The following is a 21,453-nucleotide window of genomic DNA, read 5'->3' on the forward strand; positions in this document are numbered from 1 at the left end:
CGATCGCCCCGCCCCCTCCACGGGCCTATCACCGCCCGGCGGCCTCGCCGCGCGCCAGCGTCGCGCCCAATCGCCGGCCCCCATGAGCTCGCGGCCGTTGGCCCGACGTCACCGGCGCGTCCCTGCGCTCCCCGGCGGAAGGGGCCGCACCGCCGCCCGGCCCTTCCTGACCCTTCCCGTCCTTCCCTCCCGTCCCGTCCCTTCTCCCGGAGCACCGGGGGTCACCCCGATGGCGGTAGCGGCGGCGCTGCTGCTGCGGCCGGCGGGCCGTGCCGTGCTGGGCCGTGCCGCGCCGCTGCTACGCGCCGAGCGGGGCATTAGCGAGGGCGGCGGGGCGCGCTGGGCGCCCGTGCGGCCCGGCCTCCCCGTGCCCCTCTCCTCGCCCCTGGCGGGGCTCACCCGGCCCATCCGCATCAAGGAGCCGCCGAAGCGCAAGCAGGTGGACCGCTGGACGGAGAAACGGGCCTTGTTCGGGGTCTACGACTACGTGGGGATCCTGGGTAAGACGTACAGCCCGCCCGCAGGAGGGGAGGGAGGTTGGACCCACCTGCGGGCTGGCGCCTCCTCCAGCAGCCAGAGGGAAGGGAGGATTTGGGCCGGCCGCCCTAGGAACAGCCTCCTCCAGAGCCTGGCTTCACCTCTGTCTCCTCTCCTGTTCTCAGGCGGCTTCCAGATCCACCCGAAGAGTCTCATCACGGGGCCCACGTGGCTGCGAGGCTGGCGGGGGAACGAGCTGCAGAGGTGCATCCGCAAGAAGCAGATGGTGGGCGATCGGATGTTTGTAGAGGACCTTCACAAACTGAACAAGAGGATCCGGTACTTGTACAGGCGCTTCAATCGCACCGGGAAGCACCGCTAGGGTTCGGCATGTGGAGTGTGGGTTTGTGGCATTGCAGTCAGAATAAAGACAGCTTTCACTCAGTTGGGTTCCCAGTGTTTCCTACAACCTTTGCTGTGTATTTCTAGCTGCTCCCAAGGTCCTGCTGCTGCTCCAGCCCTGAGCTCCTCTGTGGAAGTTCTTCTATGCCCCCTTAAGCATTTCTGACATACTTCTTGCAGACATCTGTTCCAGCCTGCATCTCTGAACTTGACCCTTGGGTCTCTATTTTTTGGTCAGGTTTCTAGCATCCTTTTAGTCTCTGTTAACCCCAGGTTCTCACATCCTACTTGACAATTCCAGTATGCTCCTATCTTAGATAACCAAATTTTCAAGTTAGCGCCAAGAGTTCCTGCTAATATGTCTTCCTGCTCACTGCTTTCCCCCTTGCCCTCTGCTTATTTGTGATTAAGTGTGAATGATCCAAATGTTAGTTGAAATGCATCAAAACTTGTCTTAAGAATGGGATTTGTCTCCTGTTTCACACTTATGATGACTTAAACCCCTACTAATGACATTTAATGGCCAAATGGCCTTTTGTTTATAATTTAGTTAGGATTTGCAAAAGTAATTCAAGTGTTTAACTGTTTTTAAAAACTCTAGCTTCTAGTTTTCCATAACTGTTACTGGTTCCTTTAGTGGAGAAGTTACAGTGAGTCACAGCTGGCATCCCTCTAGTCCAGCATCACAAAGACCATTGTACACTTGGGAAAAAACTGTAGGATGAGCAGGCATTTGCCTACCTCTTCTCCCTTAGCTGTTAATTTGGCTGCTAAGTAATTGGGGAGTTACATCTGCTGACTTGATGTATCTTGCTACAGAGCAACGCTGCTCTGTCTCCAACAGCACTTGGTTGGAAGTGGCAGGGAATGAATGGAAAGAAATTTCTTTATGTCTAAGCCTGGGAAAAGTGAAGGCAAACTCTATTCAAACAGCTGAAGTTCACATTCTCAGGAGCAGGGTGACAGACCCGTGGGAATTGCCAAAAGGTGGTGTGGATTCAGGAAACGTGCACAGATTCAACTGGGGACTGAGTAAATACCTGAAAGAGAGCAGCTAGGGGTTATTACATATGTAAACTGTAGGTGTAGGAAATCCTTAGCTGAAAATATGTCAGAAACAGGAAGAGTGTCAGAGCAAGTACCCTGTACCCATTGTCATCTCTTAATCCCCAAGCACCAAGCTGGCAAGGGCTCTGTGGCCACTACTTCCATAAGCTCTGTCTTTGGTTATTTGCAATGGTTATTGGAACAGGCCTTGGACTGCGGTGGGAAGGTCGCCAGGCTACAGAAGCTTCTTCCATAACTTGTCCCTTCGCAGCTTGACTGAAGGCTCATCTTAAATACCTTCAGTTCTGCTGAGCCCAATGCTAGTCTGCTCCCATCTGCAAATCACCTGGCTCAAGTCACAACCCTGTATTATGTGTTCACCTTGTAGCCATGGTATTTTTGGTTCCCATGCTGTCATCTGTGACATATCTGTCTTGTGTATCTACTAATCTATCAGATCTGATACTAAAAACTTCTATGAATGTCCTGTATCACCTTATGAAAGGAAAAGGTATTTCAGTGTAAGTGTGAACCCACGCTTGTCACCCTACTCACCACACCAAATGCTCTATGAAGAGACTTCTTGTTCCAATATCCTCCTGCCTCCTTTTGTGTCCTGAATTGAAGAATCTTCCCGTCTGATCCATCAGGCTTCTCCAGATCTGCAGAGGGGAAAAAATGCGAGCACGTTGCTGTTTGCGGGGCTGCTGCAGGAGCCTCATTTCCCCCAGCAGGCTGCAGAAGCTCAAACGGGACTTGTTCAGGTTCCCTTTCATGCTGTGCTGTATGGTGGAAGTGGGCCAGCGACACCATCTCTTAATTGCAAGGGCAGCGGCTTCCCCAAAGCCAACAGACACACTGCGGAGGTGGTATTACGGAAGCGCTCCGCAGTCCCCACCGCTACGGCACCCACTGGGATGGACTCCAAGGGAAAAACCGGACGGGGCGGATAACCACGCTCAGGCTCTGCGTGACCAACACGGAGTGCGGCGAACCCGCTCAGGGCTGGCGGGGCCGGAAAGTGCAGCGCCTGGCCACGGGAGAGCACTGGATCGGGATAGGGATCAGGATGGGGGCCGAGTCACCCCCGGTTCCGCAGGGGTGGGGCGGGGCCAGCGCGGGGGGCGGGGCACTGGCCCTGCTCCCATTGGGCCGCCCGCAGGGGAGTGGCTGGGGGGCGGGGCTTGCCTCCGCGGCAGTCCGGGGGCGTAGCCAAGCGGAATCGCAATCGCGGAGCGCTGATTGGCTGAGGAGGAGCCCAGGGACGGGGCCGATCTACCACTCCCGGCGGGACAACTTTTGGTTGGCTGCTGGCTCTGTGGGCGGGGCCCGGCCGGCTATAAGTGCGAGTGGCGGGGTTCATCGGCTGTCGGTGAGGAGCTCTAGCTGTGTGTCTGTCCCGCGGGGTGTCGGTCCGGCCCGGCCATGTGAGTGTCCGACCGACAGACCGGCCGCAGGCTGCGGTGGGCGCGGCGCGGGGGCGGTGGCTGGAGCGCAAGGGAGCGGGGTCAGCGCATAGCCCGCGTCCTGGCTGGCGGCGGTGGGGCCGAGTGGCGCATTGCAGCAGCCGCAGGCAGGGCTGCCCGCACCGCCCCCGGGCGGTCCTGCGCTCCTGCCGGCTGCGGGTGGGTGGGTGCGTGGGCCGTGCCCCGCTGGCGATGCGCGGAGCTGTCGCGTCCCCCTCCCGGCCGGTGCCAACCTGGCCGGTGGCCACCGCTGCACCCAGCCCGGGGGCTGCCGCGTCCCCATGGGTGCCCCTGCACTGTCTCCCCCTCCCCGTTCCTCCCCCTTCCTTCCCCATGTCCCGGTCACCTCCGTGCGGCCCCCCTGCACTGCCGCACCCGCACGCCCCCGCGACCGATCCCCGCAGCCCCCCTGGGCTTGTCGCTGCTCCGGGCTCTCCAACGAGGCCGCCTGCTCCCGGTCCGGGGGATCCAGGGAAGGTGCGGGCCCGCAGGGCTTCGTGTAGATCTGGGGAGCTGTCTCTCGAGCGGCCTCTTTGCCCATGTGTGTCTCTCTCTAGGTCTGACCCAGCTCCGCAGCCTGCTCCCGGGGCCCCCGAAGGGGGAGCCCCCGAAGGAGGAGCTCCTGAAGGGGGAGCCCCCGGTGCAGGCCCCCCCGGGGCTCCCCCTAATCTGAGCAGTAATCGCCGCCTGCAGCAGACCCAGGCCCAGGTGCAGGAGGTCAGTAGCTCAGCCCTGCTGGCTTCCCATAGGATGCCTGGACTCTTCTCCCGCTGCTCTGCAGCAGCGATGTTCTTGACAGGTGTCTGTCGGTGCGGGGGTGGCTCTTCGTGTCACACCAATGCCAGAAATGCGTTAATACTTGAACCTATAAAGAGGCTGAAGGAGAGACTGGTTTTTGTTTAAAAGCTGCTTAATTCTAGATATGACTTCCCAAGAGCAGGCCAGTTAGATTTTTTTTTTTTTTTTACTACTTCATATCGTGCATCTCTTATGGAAATAAAGCTATACGGCATCCAGGACAGCTCTTAATCCCTGCCTGCTGCTTCAAGGGAACAGTGCGTGTGCGGTGGGATGTGGGGGGATCCTTGCCTGGCTTCCCGGGATCAGTGCCTGCAGCTTGGCTGCTGCCGTGCAGTAGCGCCTTTGTGCCTCACTGGGGCAGCAAGAGGAAGCTCGTAAGTTAATTTTGCAGTTGCCGGGGAGTGAGCATATCATTCCTCTCGCGATGAGGGTGGCTTTGGCTTGCTGCTGGATTTGAGAGCTTTTAAAAGCAGGTGAGAATGGGGGGCTGAAGACCTGGTTTAAACGTTAGTTATTGGCCGACTTACTCTTATTTTTTCAACCGTCTTTGCCAATACAACTGCTGCTACTATTCTTCCTTCTGCAGGTGGTTGATATAATGTGTGTAAATGTAGACAAGGTGCTGGAACGAGACCAGAAACTGTCAGAGCTAGATGACCGGGCAGATGCACTTCAGGCCGGTGCCTCAATATTTGAAAGTAGCGCAGCAAAACTCAAAAGGAAGTACTGGTGGAAGAACTGTAAGGTGAGTTTCCTAGTGACATACTCTCCTTCAGCAGAGGGGAAACTGGGTTATTCCTCTCCTGCAGGACTTTGCAAGTATACTTGGGGCTTAATGACCATTTCAAATGCTTAAGATTCTTTCACTGTGGAAAGACTTTGAGGCCTTGGCTGCCATGCCTTCAGGGTCTCCTTACTTTCCCTGGCCATCAGGGAGGATGTGAACTTGTCCATCTGTTCTGAGTATTACTCTTTGACAATCTTTTTCTCTAGATGATGATCATGATGGGAGTGATTGGTGCCATTATTGTGGTGGTGATTGGAAGTAAGTACCAAAAAGCTCAGGCTCAAGGGTGAAGAAACACCAGCTCTAGACTACTTTAATTTTTCCTTTTTGGTTTGAGATCTCAAGGGTCTTAGTTACATAACTGTTAACTTCAGTCCTTGGGGAAGGGAGGTGGAAATGCTGGAATTCCCTCACTTATTGCAGAAATAGCATACTTTACGTAGTAATAGAAAGAATTGGGGATACCATCATTGTAGAAATGGGAAATTCTGCCTGCAAGGTCAGGTAAGCCTGTAAGTATGAGGGGCCTTTTCCCTGGAGTGGGTGGGTTGGCAAGTCCCTTCCCTGGTGGGTAATTTGGAGGTCTCCAAGGGACCTTTGGTATAACTTGCCCTTTTGTTCTTTCCTTTTTTTTCCCTATTGCTTTGTCTCCAGTCTACTTTTTTACTTAAATGTAGCTCCTTCAGTCTGCAACCTACTGTCCCCTATCACCTTGCCTGTCTATTCTTGCCTCCAAATCTTTCATTTCCTTCCCTTCTCTTCCCTTTCCTTCCCTTTCACCTAGCTTCTTCATTGATTTCTTTATTGGTTTTAATCTGTCCTCTGTATAGGACTCTGAGCTGCTTACCAAACATTGCTAGACTTTTCAACAGTTGCTGCAGCTTTAGGGAGGGTCCTCTATGTTTAGAGGAAAGGGAAATAAGGAGTGGGTAGCTATTTGCTTCTGCTCTTCTGCAGGGAATTTTGGGGGTTTATTTTCAGCTGTGAGCTTGTCAAATAGTGCCTGTGTGAACTCTTGCAAAATAAGAATGCCTTAACGCAGTGCCTTTGGGGATGAAGGACTTCAGCATGTGAGATTCTTTAGTGTTCTGCCTAAAAAGAGTGGCAGCATGACTTGAGCTTTTCACTGAGTTTCTGAGATAAAGGCTAGTTAGTGATAGCCAGTGCCTGTGAGCCATCTGACTAAGCTAGACATAGTGATGTAGATTTCTCTAGCCATGGAGAGAGGAGCACTTAAATGATTTATTCTGCCTGTCCTTATTTTCAGATGACTTGATGTCTGAACATGGCCATTTCAAGTTTTATAAAGGCGAGCCTACATGATTACCTCAGTCAAGTGCAACAGGCTAAACACAGTTAAGTGAAAGGAGCATTGTTATTATGTAAAAGGCATGTGTAAGAGTAATGTCTTTCTCCAGAAAGAACAAAAGAACAATAATTAGTCTGGCGGGGAGTTGTCAAATACTCCTTTCATCTATGCACACACAAGCCAGGACCCTGTAGCTTTCTACTATCTTGTAGCTTTCTTGAAGGAAGACTTTGGGGCAGAATGGGAATGGGTGTTTGCTTTTGTGTTACTGGGTTGAATGTCAAAGGAAGCTCACTGCTGTAGCAAATGGAGGTGAAGGGGACTGGTGATATTCCAGATGAAACTGAATGAGCTGCTCAGCTTTCTGATTAAGAGTATCTGTTCCATTTCTGCTGCCACAAAACACTAAGTTTCAGCAGGAGTAGGAAAATACTTGAAATGGTTACCTAGGGATTCAAAGGGAAATGCTACTTCAGGCGTGGATATTGCAAAGTGACAGCAGATGTTTGGCAATTTAGGTCTCTAGAGATCTATCAAACTGAAATCCTCCTACTTGCTATGGATTCTCCTGAATTTAGATCCAGGGTGGTCTCTGCTGTAAGTGAACTTGCAGTGTGGAATGCTCTGTCATTCTGTAAGGAATCCCCTTGTTCTTCTCCATCAAAAGTAACAAGAGCTGTGAATTGCTTCAATGTGTTGTCAGACATGGCATTAAATGAGCTGCCCTGTTTCTGTAGAGTCTTCCAAGGAATGTGTATCTTGTCTTTTTTTATTTTTTTTTTTAACAATCTGAGCTGTAGCCTGTAATCTAGACTGGAAAGAGGGTGCTCCTTTAATTTAGAAAGCTCTGCTTCTGTTCTAGAATACACTGGAATCTGTTTAGACATGAGAGGAGATGGGGAGAACATCACCAGAGTTCCTAGATGGGAGCAGAGTACAAAAGATGGGAGGAGCAGATGTTTTTTGTTTCATTCGGTGTGCTGGGGAAGCCCCTTTCTTCCTCATAGGGCATGTGGCAAGGGGTTAGGTTTTGCATGCTCACTTCCATGCCCCAGCATTTCATTTGCTCAAGTTCATCTCCCTGCAATTCTATTCCTATCCACCTTGGGGGAGGGCAGAGATGAAGATCTGGAGTGAAGCAGCCCACGTCCCCTGAGCACTTCCCTAATTCCCTGTGGAACTGAGGTGTGATGGATGGTCGGAAGTGCATCTACTGAAGAGGAGCCAGGGCCTGCTTGTGCTACTTACTGCTGTCATTTTAGGGGGTAGGCATACAAGCTTGAGGCCCCCAGACCAGCAATTCTCTCGAACTCTTCTAAACAAGCCTTTGGTGCCCCATTCCTCCTGTCTGTCTGGGGGCTGAGGTTCCCCCTAGGCTGTCTCTTTCATTTCTTTCTCTTAGATGTTGTATGTTGCCTCCTCCTGTGCTCCCTTTCCCCTCCTTTGTCTCTGTGCATGGGCAAAACAAATCACCAAGGCCCTCTGAGTAAAAGCGAGGGACTCTGCTGCCCGCTGCATTACAGCCACTGCACGTGCAGTTTATTTACTTCATTTATAAACACAACTGTAATCTCCTCTGGCATGTTCTAGAAATCAGCTCATGTACTTTTAATGGTCTCTAAGAAACACAATTCACCACCTTACTGAGTCTGTCTGGTCTGTCAGTGAGTGGGGAGCGGTTGGGATGCCAAACTGTTTTTGGAATGTCTTTTTTTCTTTTTTTTTTTTTTTTTTGTCACTTCCATAGCATACACATACCTGAAGTTCTGGCCCTCAAAGCAGTGGCTGGTTTTCCATTGAAAAATGATGGTAGTTCCAGTTGTGCTGGACTGACTCTGGTAAGTCTGTAACAAAATGTATGAACCAGCAGCTCTGGGGTAATAGTCTGCCCAAGCTAACTCTACTTCCAGCCACCAAACATCCAGCTGCTGTGTCCTATTCAGGGGACTACCTTCCTATGCATTCGAGTGTGTTAGTGACAGCTCTGGCTCTCAGGCTGTGTTGTCTTTGGGTTTCAATAACCTCAGATCCTTAAGCCCAGAAAACAATTCTCCACTGGTGTTGGAATATAAATTCAAGATCCAAATGAGCTTCAAGAATAGGATCCTGTTCACAGCTTATCTTAGAGCATGACTGGAATAAAGGTAAGTGCCCCATTGTTTTGCTTCACTCGAAACAATGAAACTCCTTGAAACACTTGAAACTCATTAAAAAGAAATGACAGATCTTTGTCCCGTGCGGACTTATTTTAAAATGAGGTATTTGTGCCCTTATCGGCCTCTGCTGCTACAAAGGTTAGGCTGTAAAACAGTATTCCCTGTAGCCTGGAGTTCCCTTATGATCAATCTTTGTCCAGTCTTAAACATCACCAAAATCGTACCAGAACAATGAGCACACCAGAACAATTCAAAATGGTGAATTTGGAGCAAGGCAGCTAGACTAATTCTTCAAAGGTGAAAGCTTTCCTGTGAAAGGAGGGTGTCTGGACTGGCTGGTGGATTAAAGCAGCATATACAGTCTAAAATTTCACACAGTTCGGGCCTGCACAACCTGAACAAACTAGTCATGCTACAATTCCTGCCAATTTGTGTGTTGTCTTCCTGTCAGTTCCCAGCCTCATTCATATAGGGGGATAGGGAAAATGTTTCTTAGGACAGATGTATTTTTAGACTGTTCACTGTGCAGTCTCAAAGTCTCTAGCCAAACCTGGGGACTTGAATGCTCATTTTCCAAAGCTGGCCAGCTGGAACACAGAGCTGGAGCTGAACATACTGCTGAAAGTTGCCCCAGGGTTGAGCCCAGTTCATGAGTCATGTTGTGGATGCACGCAAAGAGGTGCATGTTTAACCATAAATCCTCTAGTAGGCGTTGGAAATACCATGCTCTGCTGGGAGCTCATCTTCTGAGGTGCCATCATTTTACATATCAGCAATTCTGCTGCTCCTGCAGAGTCTGTTAACCTGGACAAAACATGTTTTTAAATGTGCTTTAAAAGCAAGGCCAAGGCTTTGGGAGAATGGTTCTTCATAGGTCTAATTAAAAATTCAAGCTCTGCCTTTAAACATGAAACATGTTTAACATGCCTTTGAACTGGAACAGATTGCCCAGAGAAGTTGTGGATGCCCCATCCCTGGAAGTATTCAAGCCAGATTGGCTGGAGCTTTGAGCAACCTGGTCTAGTGGAAGGTGTCCCTGCCCATGGCACAGGGTTGAAACTAAGATGATCTCTAAGGTCCCTTCCAAGGTCCCTCACACTATTCTCTGCAACATGCAGCTCCCATATCCACTCTTTCATCCTGATGTCTTTAGATTTGGTGGAAGAAAAGCCTCAACTATACTGCTCTTAAATGTATATGCCTTAAACCTTCGTATTTCTAGATGCCTAAAGCATTGCTCTGGCCTCTCCTGAGGTCTCTGGGCACTGATCAAAGCAGGCTGCAAGTTCTCATCAGTGGTGGGGTTTGTGGTCTCAGCTGGAGAGTAACCAATTGATAGGGGGGAAGACAGACTTTTCTTCAGAGTAGAGATGTAGCATCAACATTTGTTTAATGGACCTAGCTTTCCTGTGAAGGGACAGAGGTCCCTGCTCTGATGTATCTGCTGGGGTTGGAAGCCTTAACTTGGTGAAGAGAAGCAATAATGGGGAGGTATAGAGATTTTATCTTTGTTTTGACCTCTTAGCAAATAATTACTCTCTGAGATGTAATAGATAAAGATAGAGGTTTTACAAATAGGCAACTCAGCTGTGACTGTTGGATACTTCAGCCTCCGTACTTCTGATAATCTTTGACCTATTTTTTTGCCAGAGATAGAGTGCAGCACCTATTAAGAACACCCTTACTTGCTCAAATGTGACCAGGCCCATAACATTCTTTCCTTCAGTGCACAGACCCACTAAATGATTTCTTCAGAGGCCAAAGTGACACTTTACTTTCATGTTCTTTCCTGCCAGGCTTCTTTTCCAAAAGGCTTTGTACTATTTTTTTAAATAAATTTGTTTTAATCTCCAAAAAAGCTTTTTTTAGTTCATTACTTTTAAGCATGTACTTGAAAGCTGAAGGCACTTTCCTCTCTTGTGCTCAAAAGCCTCTTTTAAATATTGCACATTGGTGAGTACAAAGAACTGCAAGACTGAACACAGACATCTCTCTGGTATGTTCCTGATCTCCTTGGTTCCCCTCTGTCCTTTCACCAACAGCACTGCTACCCTTTTCGTTCCTTGATGTAGTCCATCTCCACCCCTTAGCTTTTAATGAACCTGTCCAAAGAGCCTGGTAACCCTTTCCTCAAATTCATTCTTGTTTTGACCTCAGTCTATGAAGACAAACCTTGCACCTATTTGTCCAGCTTCCCTAAACCCTCCAGCAAGCAGAGTTTAGTTCTTCTAAATGTACTGGTTATTTTTCCAAGTGATCATTTTTTCATTTTTTTCCTAGCTTTCTTAGACACTTATGTTGTACTTCCATGCATTTCCTCTATTACCTTAATTTTTATGGAAAAACAGTTGTTTTGATATCTGTCAAATTGTGACTATCTCATTCTGGAGGGACAAGTTTTCAGCAGATAGCTGGGTATGCCTGGCTATGCCTCTCTGTCTTTGTGTTTCCTGCCTTCTCAACCATCCCGTGCTTAGTTTTCCTCCTTCATGGAGGGTCTGACCCATTCTTTCCTTTCTCCCAGTACTTCTTTCCATTCTCTCAATCTCACTACACTCCAAATTTCCTTAGAGGTTCTCAGATCCTCTGAAGTCATCCAATCTCACAGTTGGAGTCCTCAGAAACTTCAGTATCCCTACATTTTCCAGACACTGTATCCCTTTTCTCTGCTAGCACATGATTTCCAAATGCTCTTAACACTCAATCAACTTGCAAATGTCTGTCAACTCCACAGTCCCACAGGTGCTGGGGCCCTTTATACCCCATCTCTGCAGGTTGTTTCATATCCAAAAGAGCCCACCTCTCTTTCCTTGTATTTCAACTGTATCAAACACTTAAACAAATATTCTATTGTTTTTTAAGCCGTAAACTCTCATCCCTCTTCTTCCTCTGTAATTTCTCCATCGTATAAACATTCCTCTTTCTCGCTCTTAAATACATGGAACTACTTACTTCTGTGCTGCTTACTCCTGCAAAACAAACCACTCTAATACTCTAACTTATCCACAAAATGTTTTCTCTTCTTCTGCACTTCCTTTCCCCTTCAGGCACTTGTATTTCTACTTCTCTGCCTTCTTCCTGCACAACAGGTGCTCCCAGTCCAAAAAGACACAACTCGCTCTTCTTCAGTCTCCTGTGACCTTCGGGTGCTCTTTGTGTGTTTTCCATGTCCTCCAAATAACTGTGCTGTGCCTCTGGCATATCTAAGACTACTGCGCATTTACATCCCCTCAGCTTTCTCCTCTGGTACAAATCCACCCCAGCTCAGACCTTTAATTTGTCTTTTGCTGACCTGCAGGTCCCTCTAAATGTGCACTTTCTTCCCTTTTCTCTGCTTTTTCACATTCTCGGAGAAACACTCCCATTTTCTGCACTCTCACTCCAGCACTGCTGGACTCACCTCTTGTTTTCAGCCAGACCAAGCTCACTGTATGTCTGTTGAGCTGATAATTTGTGGTCTTGTCAGCCTACAAAAAGTGTAGGGATATTCCTGGGAGGATCACCTGATTTCTCTCAAGATGGCAATTTTTGCACTGATTCTCAGGGCAAGGAGGGCTAATCTACTTACCAACTTGTATGACATCTTCTTCATGTTTGTATAGGCTTTTAAATCTGGATTTACAGCTATCCAGAATGGTGCCATTACTTTGAGTTCATCAGTCAAAGCTCTTGTTTTCTTTTTTTTTTTTTTCCTCCTCATTTTAACACTTCTACAGAAGTGAGAGAATATGATGCAAGCTTCCCCCACAGAATATTTCACCACCTTCTGCAGCTATATTTCTTTATGATGAAGAGAACTTAGTGTTTCAAGTAGTTTATGCCGCTGATTAATCTTTTTTAATCACCCACTGTGATGCATTGGGTCTCATCAATTTTATGGTTATTAGAAGGTACCATGTGATGTGAAGAATCGTGTCTTACTCTTTGGATATTCAGGAAAGATCATGCTCACCGTATGAATCATCATACATTTATGATATACAGAGACTGTTTTAGGTGTTGCACCTGCTCTTTCTCCTTTACTTCTCTATCTGCCGTTCTTGTTTTAATTGTGACCAGAGTTACTTTTAGGAACTAAACCTAGCTTTTAGCTCTGCTTCTTGGGCAGTGTTTTTAAAGAATATGAAAATCCCTTCATCAAGGCAACTTACAGATTTCATTCTTTAATTACCCCTTTTTCTTCATTTAAAATTACCCACAAACACAGAAAATGGACTTTTTTCATGTTTGCAGATGCCCTGATTTTTTCCAGTGGCAGCCTCCAAAGAGGAATACATGTTCCCATACCTCTAAGTGCCTGTTGCAGGACTCTCCCTCCTGCTGGGCTATCACCCTTGCTGAAAGACACCCCCTGAATTGTTTGCTTCTACTCCCAGCAGAAAGACATCATCTTCATTTTCAAACCAGGGTCATCAGCTGAGCACTGGGATAAAATTTGAAAAACCATGAATAACTGTGAGGTAAAGAATACAGAGTTTGTGTCTGTGAAGAAGAATAAAATCACTCTCTGCTGGGAACTGAAAAGTGTGTTTAGGTAATTGAGGCAAGAGCAATACGATCAGCGTGTGTTTAGCATCTCAAAGGGAAAAATTAGGCAACAGTTTATAGACTGCAGTAAACCCCTCCAACTTCCCAAGGGCAGTGTATCTACCTTAATTTTTAAAATAACTTAAGTTTTTCTTTTGTTATGATTAACTAGTTTTTAAATTCAAAAGCTGCTCTTTGCAATGTGATTGGGTACATGGTACCACAGGTCTTTGCCTAAACTATATGCTTAAATTCTGGTATCTGTGTTTGTGTCTTGTGAAGTGGATAATCCTGTTTGTTAAGGACATCACCCTTGCTCTCTTGATACCCCATAAAGTGCTGTGTAAACACCATTGCATCAGAAGTCTGAATATTTGTAAGAAAAGAGTATGGCAAGCTTACTGCAAGAAATAAGATGTGTTCTCTTATGCAAAGGTCCCCAAATTAGTTCCTGAAAGGAGGACCATCTTTGCCTATGTGGTCCGATCGAATAGGATAAGGCTTTAACTGGAAGGATTTTTGACTAAAGCCTGCAATACTTCTCCTGTGCTTGGCTTAGGAAGAAGAGCCTCAGCAGTCTCTGTGGGTGGACCAGATAAGGGTCGGGTCAAGCAGAACAGGCACTGCAGGACCTGTGCTCTTCTGATTTTTGTGGGATCCCATGGTAGCAGAGGTACTGTTTGGGATTTTTTTGAGGGTGTGCATAATCCTGCCAAACTCTCTTTGTTTCCCTCATGAAAGCAGGGAGGGCCAAGCAGGTGTAGAGATCAATTTCTCCTAGACCTGTTGGCAAACATTTAAATCACTGGATGTACATGTGTATGGTGCATCACAAGGAAGGGAGGCTATACACCCAAGATCTACAAGTGCAACACAGGCAGCTTGAAAAGGGAAACCTGGCTCTGCCAGAGGTGTTTTGTCCCAGACCTGGGAGTGGCAGCAAGCATCAACCACCTCTCCAGAGAATTGTGCATAGTAATGGTTGAGATTATGCCAGTGGCTGTTGTCTCAAGTAGCCTCTTCTCTGAGGGAGAAGGGCGTGGGTAGCACAGTCTTGGGATCACAGTCAGATATTAGCAACAAGGAAAGAGCAACCAGTTTCCAACCTTAGGGAGACCTTAACAAAGCTCAGCATGTTGAGAGGTTAGTACCCCAGCTGAGGCTCCACTCCTGTCCCTTGTCATACCACAGAGGAGGCCAGTCGCACCTGCCAAACCTCTTTAATTAACGACAGACCAGAACAGTGGCAGCATCCTTGTTGCGGGGAAAAGCAAGCATGCACGCATGTGTGGGTGTGCACATGCACAGAGTGTAAGGAAATCAAGAGGACATCTCCCCCATACATAGACTAGATCAACTCTCATCCCTGGTGATCCCCAGAGCAATAGTATTTTATGAGACTGAGTAATTCACCTACTGTAGTGAAAGCAATGAACCCAGGCCAACCACAGAGCAGTCTTCTGCTATGATTCAGGTGCAGCACCCAAGAAGGAAGGAAAACACAGGTCCCACAGCAAAGTGTGCAGCCTTTGCTCCAATTGCCACCTATCTGAATGGTGGAATAAGCTGCTGTCTCAGTCGTGTCCCACCTCACCATCCCTGCTTGGCCCACGTGGTTCCAGGCTGTTATAGGATGGCAGAGTGGTCACTACAGCCTCAACAGTGAAGCGATGTGGAGCACTGAGACCTGGTGTCTCATCCTGGAAAGCAGCGTTATCATGACTGTTTGGAGAGGGTCCCGGCGGAGAGAGCTTCTGCCGGGAACGGAACCAGCGGAAGGACAAGATAAAGGTGATGGCAATGAAATCCAGAATCAGCTCTGCAAGCTCCATCACAGAAAGGACAGAGGATCCGAACCAGAGACTCCACTGGTTCCCAAGCTGGGACAGAAGAGTCACTACCTGCAAGAGATGGAGAAAGAGCAGTGAGGACAGCCCTCATTCAAGACTTTTGCCTCCCTGCCTTTTCCCACTAGCAGTGCCCCTGTAGTGCTGGGAGGTTCCTCTCACCCTGCCACAGGAAAAGAGACTGAATAGCCAGCAATGCTGCTGGAACAAACATGTGGCATTGTGGGGGAATGGGTGGCTAGAGAAGACATGGTAATAAAGTATGTACCGTGAAGGCTGGAGACTCCCCGTTGGTCTTGTAGTTCCACTCCTTAAAAAAGATATTCACTTTGGCAACTCCGTTCCTGTAAATGAAAGATGAGGCTCAGTAACCCCAGCTCCTCAATCCCTGCATTTCTTCACCTCATTCACCAAGTGTAATTTTCTTCTCTGTCTCCTTTTGCCCCCATCCTTCTCCCACACATACCACCCAGAGGCCTTTTCCCATCTCTGCAGTTCCCTCATTCTGCACTGAATGTAATCTTTGGTACTTACAGCACACTTCTGAGACTGCACTGTGAAACCCAATGTTGGTGGCAAAAGCTTCTGCCCAGCTCTCCTTCCCACTGTTCCATGAGCACGTACTGTGATTCCAGACTACATGGCAGGTGCCTGGGGCTTACTGTTTTCATACCGGCATCTGACCCCTTTCAAATTTTTCACTTGGATCCCCAATCCTTGTTGAAGTCTCAGAATATATCTACTTGGACTCAAATCCACTGGCCTTGTCCACAGGTTCCATGCCTGTTCTCTTCCCATCATTGATTTATTCTTAACTCTGACATTCCTAACACACACACTCCACTGGGATGGTTTCTGGTGTGGACACAATCTCTGTTTAGGGGCTCTCACCTCTTGGATGTGATGTTGTATTTGTTCTGTTGTGAAAGCACGTAAAAAACCCAATCCTGAAATGAAAGTGCAATAAATTGTGTTACATGATCACAGTCACATCCTGTAAGTTTAGTACCCATTGAGGAAGGACTAAACAGGAGGTGGGAGCAGTGCTGAGGAGCCAGGACACCATCTCCTTACCTCTGAGACCGCAGAAGGCCAGCGGGAGTATCCAGCTGACAGATGGTATTCTGTCATTCTGGAAGACAAGAGATTGTGTTAGCTGTTGAAGCTGTAGGAGCCACAAGGCCAGGTCTTGCCATTTCCAGGCACACCTGGAGATTCCCTCCCATGCTGAAGTTCTGCTCACTTCCCACTGTGCAGAGTGCACAGTCCTTGGGAGCTCACCCCTAAGCTGACCCTGACGTTCCTTGGTCATTTTGGCATTGTGATGGGAGATATACCATTTTGGGTGGCAGCTTAGTTATTGACTCAAGCTTTTGCCTTGGCCAGTGAATGCTTTCCAACACTTCTAGAAATAAAAAGTTTTCAGTCTTCCTGACTGATGATCAAACTTACTTGCAAGGTTTCCGACATTTGTGGAAACAGCCCAGCACATCGGCTTTGAATTCAGCCAGGAGTTTGTAATAGCAGTAGCCTGAACAGCAGAGAAAGTAAATCCAGGTAAGCTCTCAGTATCTTTATATAAAAGGTGATATGTGATAGTAAGGGGAATCCAGAGAAGGTTTCCTTCCACAAGCTCCAAGGGACTGACAATCTAAGACAAGAGTGTCTTTTGGGTGCTTCCCCCAGGAAGCTCATTGAAGACAGTAAGATGTACTGGGACATAGGGTGCACCTAACAGGTTCAGATGGGCACGAGCTTTACTGTTCCTCCTGTCCACTTACCCCAAGATACGTGCTTTGTATAGTCACAGTACTCTGCTCCTTCAGGTAAGGGGTAGAAGTAATAGGCACAGCCACAGCGCTCGACCATGTTCAGCTGAAAGCAGGAGCGAATGCAGACCTGGGAGGCACATGAGGTGGAAAAGGCTCATCAAGGAAACCAAACCCACTGCAACCTGTATCACATCATACTATTAACAGAGCCCATGGACAAGCATGGCCCTTAGGGAACTAAAATATTTTGGGAAAGTAGGGAAACAAGACGGCACAGGACTGGTGACAGTTACCTGTTCAGTGTAGCGGGATGAGTACAGATTTTGCACTGGCACGTCACTGCCATCCTCTGTGCAGTCACTGTAACTGCCCCCAAGACGCTCAGTCATCTCCTGGAATAGCAAACTGTCATTGCGTAGAACAACTGGTTCTTTGCTGTCCTCTTCCTAAGCTTCCATGCCACACACTGCTATCAGTATCTACTCTTTATGCTTTTCTCAGGATGCCTCTATTTCTTTGTTCACTGATAAAGTGCAGCCAAATGCTTCTTGTCCATTAAGCTGCTCTTCCTCTCCCTCCACTCCATGTGATTAATCCCCTCCCTTAAACACACATTGGGTCTATGACAACCCATCTGTATCTATTCACCAAGTTAAACCTCCCCATAACCTCACATCCACAGCTCTTACCCCTGCTGCTTCCTTACCTTTCTCATGCTGATGGAGGTCTCGATACCAGGACGCACGTTGAAACCCCCATCATCCATGAAGGCTGGCTCATTCTGGTCATGGACCATGACCCTGGCTCCTGTCACCGTGGACAACAGAGGGATGAAATCATTCTGTTCGGTGCGCACCACCAGAGAGAGACCTGAGGAAATGTCAGAGAGCAAGGGAGGTCATGGCTGGCTGTGGTGCGGGAGAGTAGGGAGAGCACAGTTGGAGTTGGATGGAAGAAAAGCCTGAAGATTTGGCCTCAAGAGGTTTCATGGAGTTTAGGAACACAAGCAGGTCAGCTGCTGGAAAGAGGGAAACAGAGAAGGAGGAGGTGAAGACCAGGCTTTCAGGAGCACAGCACTATGGCTCAACATTTCAGGAAGGGCCAGCACAAATCCAGAGAGAGTAATATAAGGATCAGGCACTGATGGGAAAGAGAGAGTTCAGTGGGCAGCAGTGAGGGACAGCCATGTCCTCAAGACAGCTGTCCCCACATGGGCAAAAACAGCTTGGGCGAGACAGAGCAGGGCTGTAATCTGCCAGTACCAGTACTAAGCACAGCAGGATGCCCATAACTCCTAAGGAAAGCAGAGATAAGTGACACTCCTTACTCACCAAAGAGTGCCTCTCACCCACCATTATTGATCCCAGGCATCGAGGATGTCCATAGGCTGCTGCTGTTGTCATTAAAGGTATAGCAGTTCCCATACAAGGGATGGTGGAAGTGGGTATAATTCCTGAGAGGGGAACAGAAACATTCACACGGTGTGAGAAGGGCTGCAAGACCAAGAGGAAGGGCTTTATAAAAGAAACAACTCTGTTTTCTATCAGCAGGGAGAGGGGCTTACAGCAGATGGGCAGTATTTGTTGTGTAAACTCACCTGAACAGGGAAAAGCAATTAAAATGTACCGTAAAAAATGTCCTGGAGCTGGACAGGTTTTTACACCACATTTTTCATACTGCTCTTGAGGGCCCAAATTGGTTTTAGCTGTACTAGCAAAGATTGTATTATCTTCCTAATACTAAAGAATAGCTCTTTCAACCCCTTTTTCTCCCTTGCTGATAGGTGTCATTCCACTACCTCTACTACATCTTTTTTGACCAATAATAGCAGGACAAAAGTAGAATATTTTTTTACTGTCTTTCTGTATCAACTCTCTCCTCTCCTCTTCCTGTATGTGGGCTGATATGTACCACTTTACTACTGTAGAGAGTAAAATAAAAATACTTTTACACTGTGCATTGGCACCCACTCTGGCGTTTGTACGAGTGGGTAACTGGTTCATTTGTGTGAAACCCAGGAAAAGGCAAAACCATCCTTTGAGGTTCATAGTTTCAGATCACAGAAACTGTGGCCCTGATACACACAGCCCACAGAAAAGACTCAAGAAAGATCATTTGAGACAATGGGAAGTGAACAAGGAACGAACCCACCTTGGAAAAGAGGTTCTTTAATGTGGGTTCCTTGATTCCCCTCAAACCCAGGCACAAAACGAGTGTTTTCAGGAAGACTTGGTGGGATGTTTCCACTACTTACGCCTTGTCACATGTTGCTTCATTGAAGCGGCAAGCATAGATGAAATTCTCGAAATCAGACTCATCCAGGGCTTTTGCATCAGGCACCTGTGCCAGGATATTGATATAGTGAAAGCTGTACCATTCCCGCACGGCATCCACTCCTGAGGAGTATGCCTGATGGAAACAGTCCTTGTTGTTTTCACTGCACTGTTGAGAAGGAAAAAACCAGCCATGTCAGAGAAGTCTTGTCCAGGAGGTGAGGCTGTGCCTGTGGAAGAGCTGTTCTCCCTCAGCACAGGCAGGAGATCACTGAGGGAGTGAAACAGCTCCACAGGACTCCTGCACTTGACCAAAAGGTCATCAGCAGGATGTGAAAGAGCAAGCCCAGGGCAGTTCACTGGTGGAAGGGAAACACCAGATGAATAAGCAAGGCTGAGTAAAACCCAGGAAGCAGAAAGTTGCAGTGAGGTGTGCAAGATGATCTGCCCATAAATTCTGCCTGGTATAAAACCAGGAGCTTTAAATTCTTGAGTGGGGAGCCCTTCCCTCAGGGTGTGTCCAGAAAAACTTTTGTGATCCTGTGGAACTCCAGTTAACTAGCAAGTGATTAGCTTCAGTCCTTCAGTGCCTTTTTAAATGCAAACACAGATACCCTAGGGCGAGGAAGCTGCTACCTAGGAGCAAATGCGACCATGACCGCATTTCAAGTGACCCAGGACCATCAAATACTTTACCCCTTTGAATTATTGGGCAATGCAGCAGCTGATGCTGATAAACTGCTCTCCAAAGGCAACTGCAAGGCTGGTGTAGCCTTCAGGAAGGACAAAGTTTCCCTGCTGTACCTAGGAAAAGATGGACCGTAACATGGGCAAGTCTCCTTGGGGCCTGCGTGGACAGGGACAGGTCTTGTGGAGCAGGATTGCATTGGGTGAAGGATTCAGCTCTACTTCTATCTGTCATTAACAAAAGCCAGTGCAGATTAATCGGACTTCTACATAGGGTGGGCAAGGGTCTAACAAGATAGAAGTAGCTAGGCAGAGACTGGAGTGGGTAGGGCGTAGGATACCTAGGGATCTCACCAGAACAAAGCCAATTTTCCAGTCATTCTTGTCCACTGAGGGGCTGTTTTCTGGCATGTTGACTAAGTTATCCCTCTTCTGCCTCCGCAAAGGGTGGCGCTGGACATGATGGAGCAGGCTCCTTGAGCTACGCTTTTGTGTAGACAGGGTGGACCAGTCACTTCGTGGCAGAGACATGTTGTAGTCATAAAGGTCTAGCAGTGTCTGATGGGTGATTTGGTCCAGCTCATCCAGCTTCTTTCGGATGGCACTGTATCTACACAGGGGGAAGAGAGGACTTGCAGGTTTAGGGCTGGATGCACATAAACAGCTCTGAATTAGACATGCAGCAAAGTTTGCTGGGGTGATTCCAGACATTCCTGCCACCAGCTGTAAATCTCACCCTTTGCTGGAGGCTATCGTCCTTGTAGGAGTGAAGTAAATCTGCTTTAGCCCCGTGGCAGTTTATATTGCAGGCTGCTAACATACACCACCAAGTAGAGCTGCCTAAACTAACATGCCTTACTGTGAATGCCCTGCAGCAGCAAAGGCCTGTGAAAGGTGTTCTTTCCACGGGCACCACTACAGAAATGGCCCCTCAAGGACCATGAGGAGAAAAAGAGTACATGCTTTTATCCTACACCTGTTAAAGTCAAGGCAGTCAACAGCTCTGGAAGTCTATTTCTTACCTGTATGGATTGAGGGTGCACAGTGTCACGGCTGGGAAAGTCAGCCTGTCAGAGTTCAGGTTGAGGTTGAGGTTGACAGGGTAGCTGAAGTACTCCCTGTAGAGGATCCCAAACTGCCAGTACATTAAGCCGAAGGTGAGAAAGAAGAGAACAGACCAGAATGCTGTCTTCATCTTATTCTTTTTGGAGCACACCAGGCGAATAGCCCCATGGATGGTTGTGTTGCTGCAGAAGAACTGGAATAGCTCTTTGTAGGAACTGTAGAATTCGATGAGACCCTCCCGCTCCTCTTCTTTCTGCGGCTGCTCCTCTTCTTGCTTACATTGTCTCGTTTTCTCCCCTTCTGGCATCTTCCCTGCCTTCACAGACCCACCCTGCAGCACAAACTCAGAATTAGGGGGTCGACCTGTAAGACCGTGGCTCCGGCTGATCCTGCATCACCATCTTCCCCAAACCTCGGTGCTTTCACCCGCTCCTCCCTGACCCCTATCCCAGGCTGTAGGTCCCCCTCCCATATGTGACACGGGGTAGATCCTCCCCCACTGAGCAGCCCCCGCGTCCCTCCCGCGGCTGCTCCCCCCGCCCGCCCCGCCGGGGCTGCGGCACTGACGCGGGACGCGGTGCCCATGGCAGGCGGCGGCTGCTCGGGCCGGGGCCGGGACTGGAGCCGGGGCCGATGTGCTCTCCCTGAGCGCTGCCGGCTCTCCCGCAGCCTCCCCGGCTGGGCTGGGACCGGTTCCTTTCCAGTTGGAGCCAGCACCCCGCCCGGCTCCTGCCCTGCCAGCCTCTCCCCGCCCTCCTGCCTGTCCCTCCTGCCTGTCCCTCCTGCCTGTCCCTCCTGCCTGTCCCTCCTGCCTGCCCCCTCCTGCCTGCCCCCTCC

At 48.5% G+C, this 21,453-nt stretch overlaps 3 protein-coding genes across 12 annotated transcripts in view; 2 read left to right on the plus strand and 1 right to left on the minus strand.

Moving 5' to 3' along the window:
- The first annotated feature begins 108 nt into the window (after positions 1-108).
- MRPL51 (mitochondrial ribosomal protein L51) lies at positions 109-921 on the plus strand. Its single transcript, XM_032678926.1, has 2 exons — positions 109-500; positions 663-921. Exons 1-2 carry the CDS (start codon positions 230-232, stop codon positions 857-859), a joined length of 468 nt encoding a protein of 155 aa, XP_032534817.1. The 5' UTR covers positions 109-229; the 3' UTR covers positions 860-921.
- A 2,332-nt stretch (positions 922-3,253) lies between these two features.
- Positions 3,254-21,453, plus strand: part of VAMP1 (vesicle associated membrane protein 1) — a 31,349-nt gene continuing 13,149 nt past the window's right edge. For 2 of the 9 annotated variants that reach the window (XM_032678888.1, XM_032678892.1), the window contains exons 1-5: positions 3,254-3,353; positions 3,950-4,109; positions 4,780-4,938; positions 5,187-5,238; positions 8,037-8,127. In XM_032678888.1, coding sequence (XP_032534779.1) covers positions 3,352-3,353; positions 3,950-4,109; positions 4,780-4,938; positions 5,187-5,238; positions 8,037-8,089 — 426 coding nt within the window. In that variant the 5' untranslated portion in view covers positions 3,254-3,351 and the 3' untranslated portion in view covers positions 8,090-8,127. Of the gene's footprint in view, positions 3,354-3,949; positions 4,110-4,779; positions 4,939-5,186; positions 5,239-5,634; positions 7,933-8,036; positions 8,128-8,316; positions 15,350-17,273; positions 17,520-21,453 lie in introns of those variants that run through there. The other 7 variants (XM_032678891.1, XM_032678885.1, XM_032678887.1 and 4 more) reach the window with 7 other exon arrangements.
- SCNN1A (sodium channel epithelial 1 subunit alpha) lies at positions 13,371-21,383 on the minus strand. Of its 2 annotated transcripts, none has more exons than XM_032678882.1 (13): positions 21,184-21,383; positions 20,574-20,947; positions 19,906-20,161; positions 18,846-19,033; positions 17,944-18,044; positions 17,298-17,461; positions 16,885-16,983; positions 16,601-16,718; positions 16,272-16,350; positions 15,894-15,951; positions 15,711-15,766; positions 15,088-15,163; positions 13,371-14,873 (listed from the first exon to the last, which is right to left on the minus strand). In XM_032678882.1, exons 1-13 carry the CDS (start codon positions 21,199-21,201, stop codon positions 14,547-14,549), a joined length of 1,914 nt encoding a protein of 637 aa, XP_032534773.1. In that variant the 5' UTR covers positions 21,202-21,383; the 3' UTR covers positions 13,371-14,546. The 2 variants fall into 2 exon arrangements, with proteins under 2 accessions (XP_032534773.1, XP_032534774.1); XM_032678883.1 differs by having other exon boundaries at positions 18,846-18,931; positions 21,184-21,303.

Source organism: Chiroxiphia lanceolata, chromosome 2 (assembly GCF_009829145.1).
Source record: "Chiroxiphia lanceolata isolate bChiLan1 chromosome 2, bChiLan1.pri, whole genome shotgun sequence".
In the NCBI taxonomy this organism is placed as follows: Eukaryota; Metazoa; Chordata; class Aves; order Passeriformes; family Pipridae; genus Chiroxiphia; species Chiroxiphia lanceolata.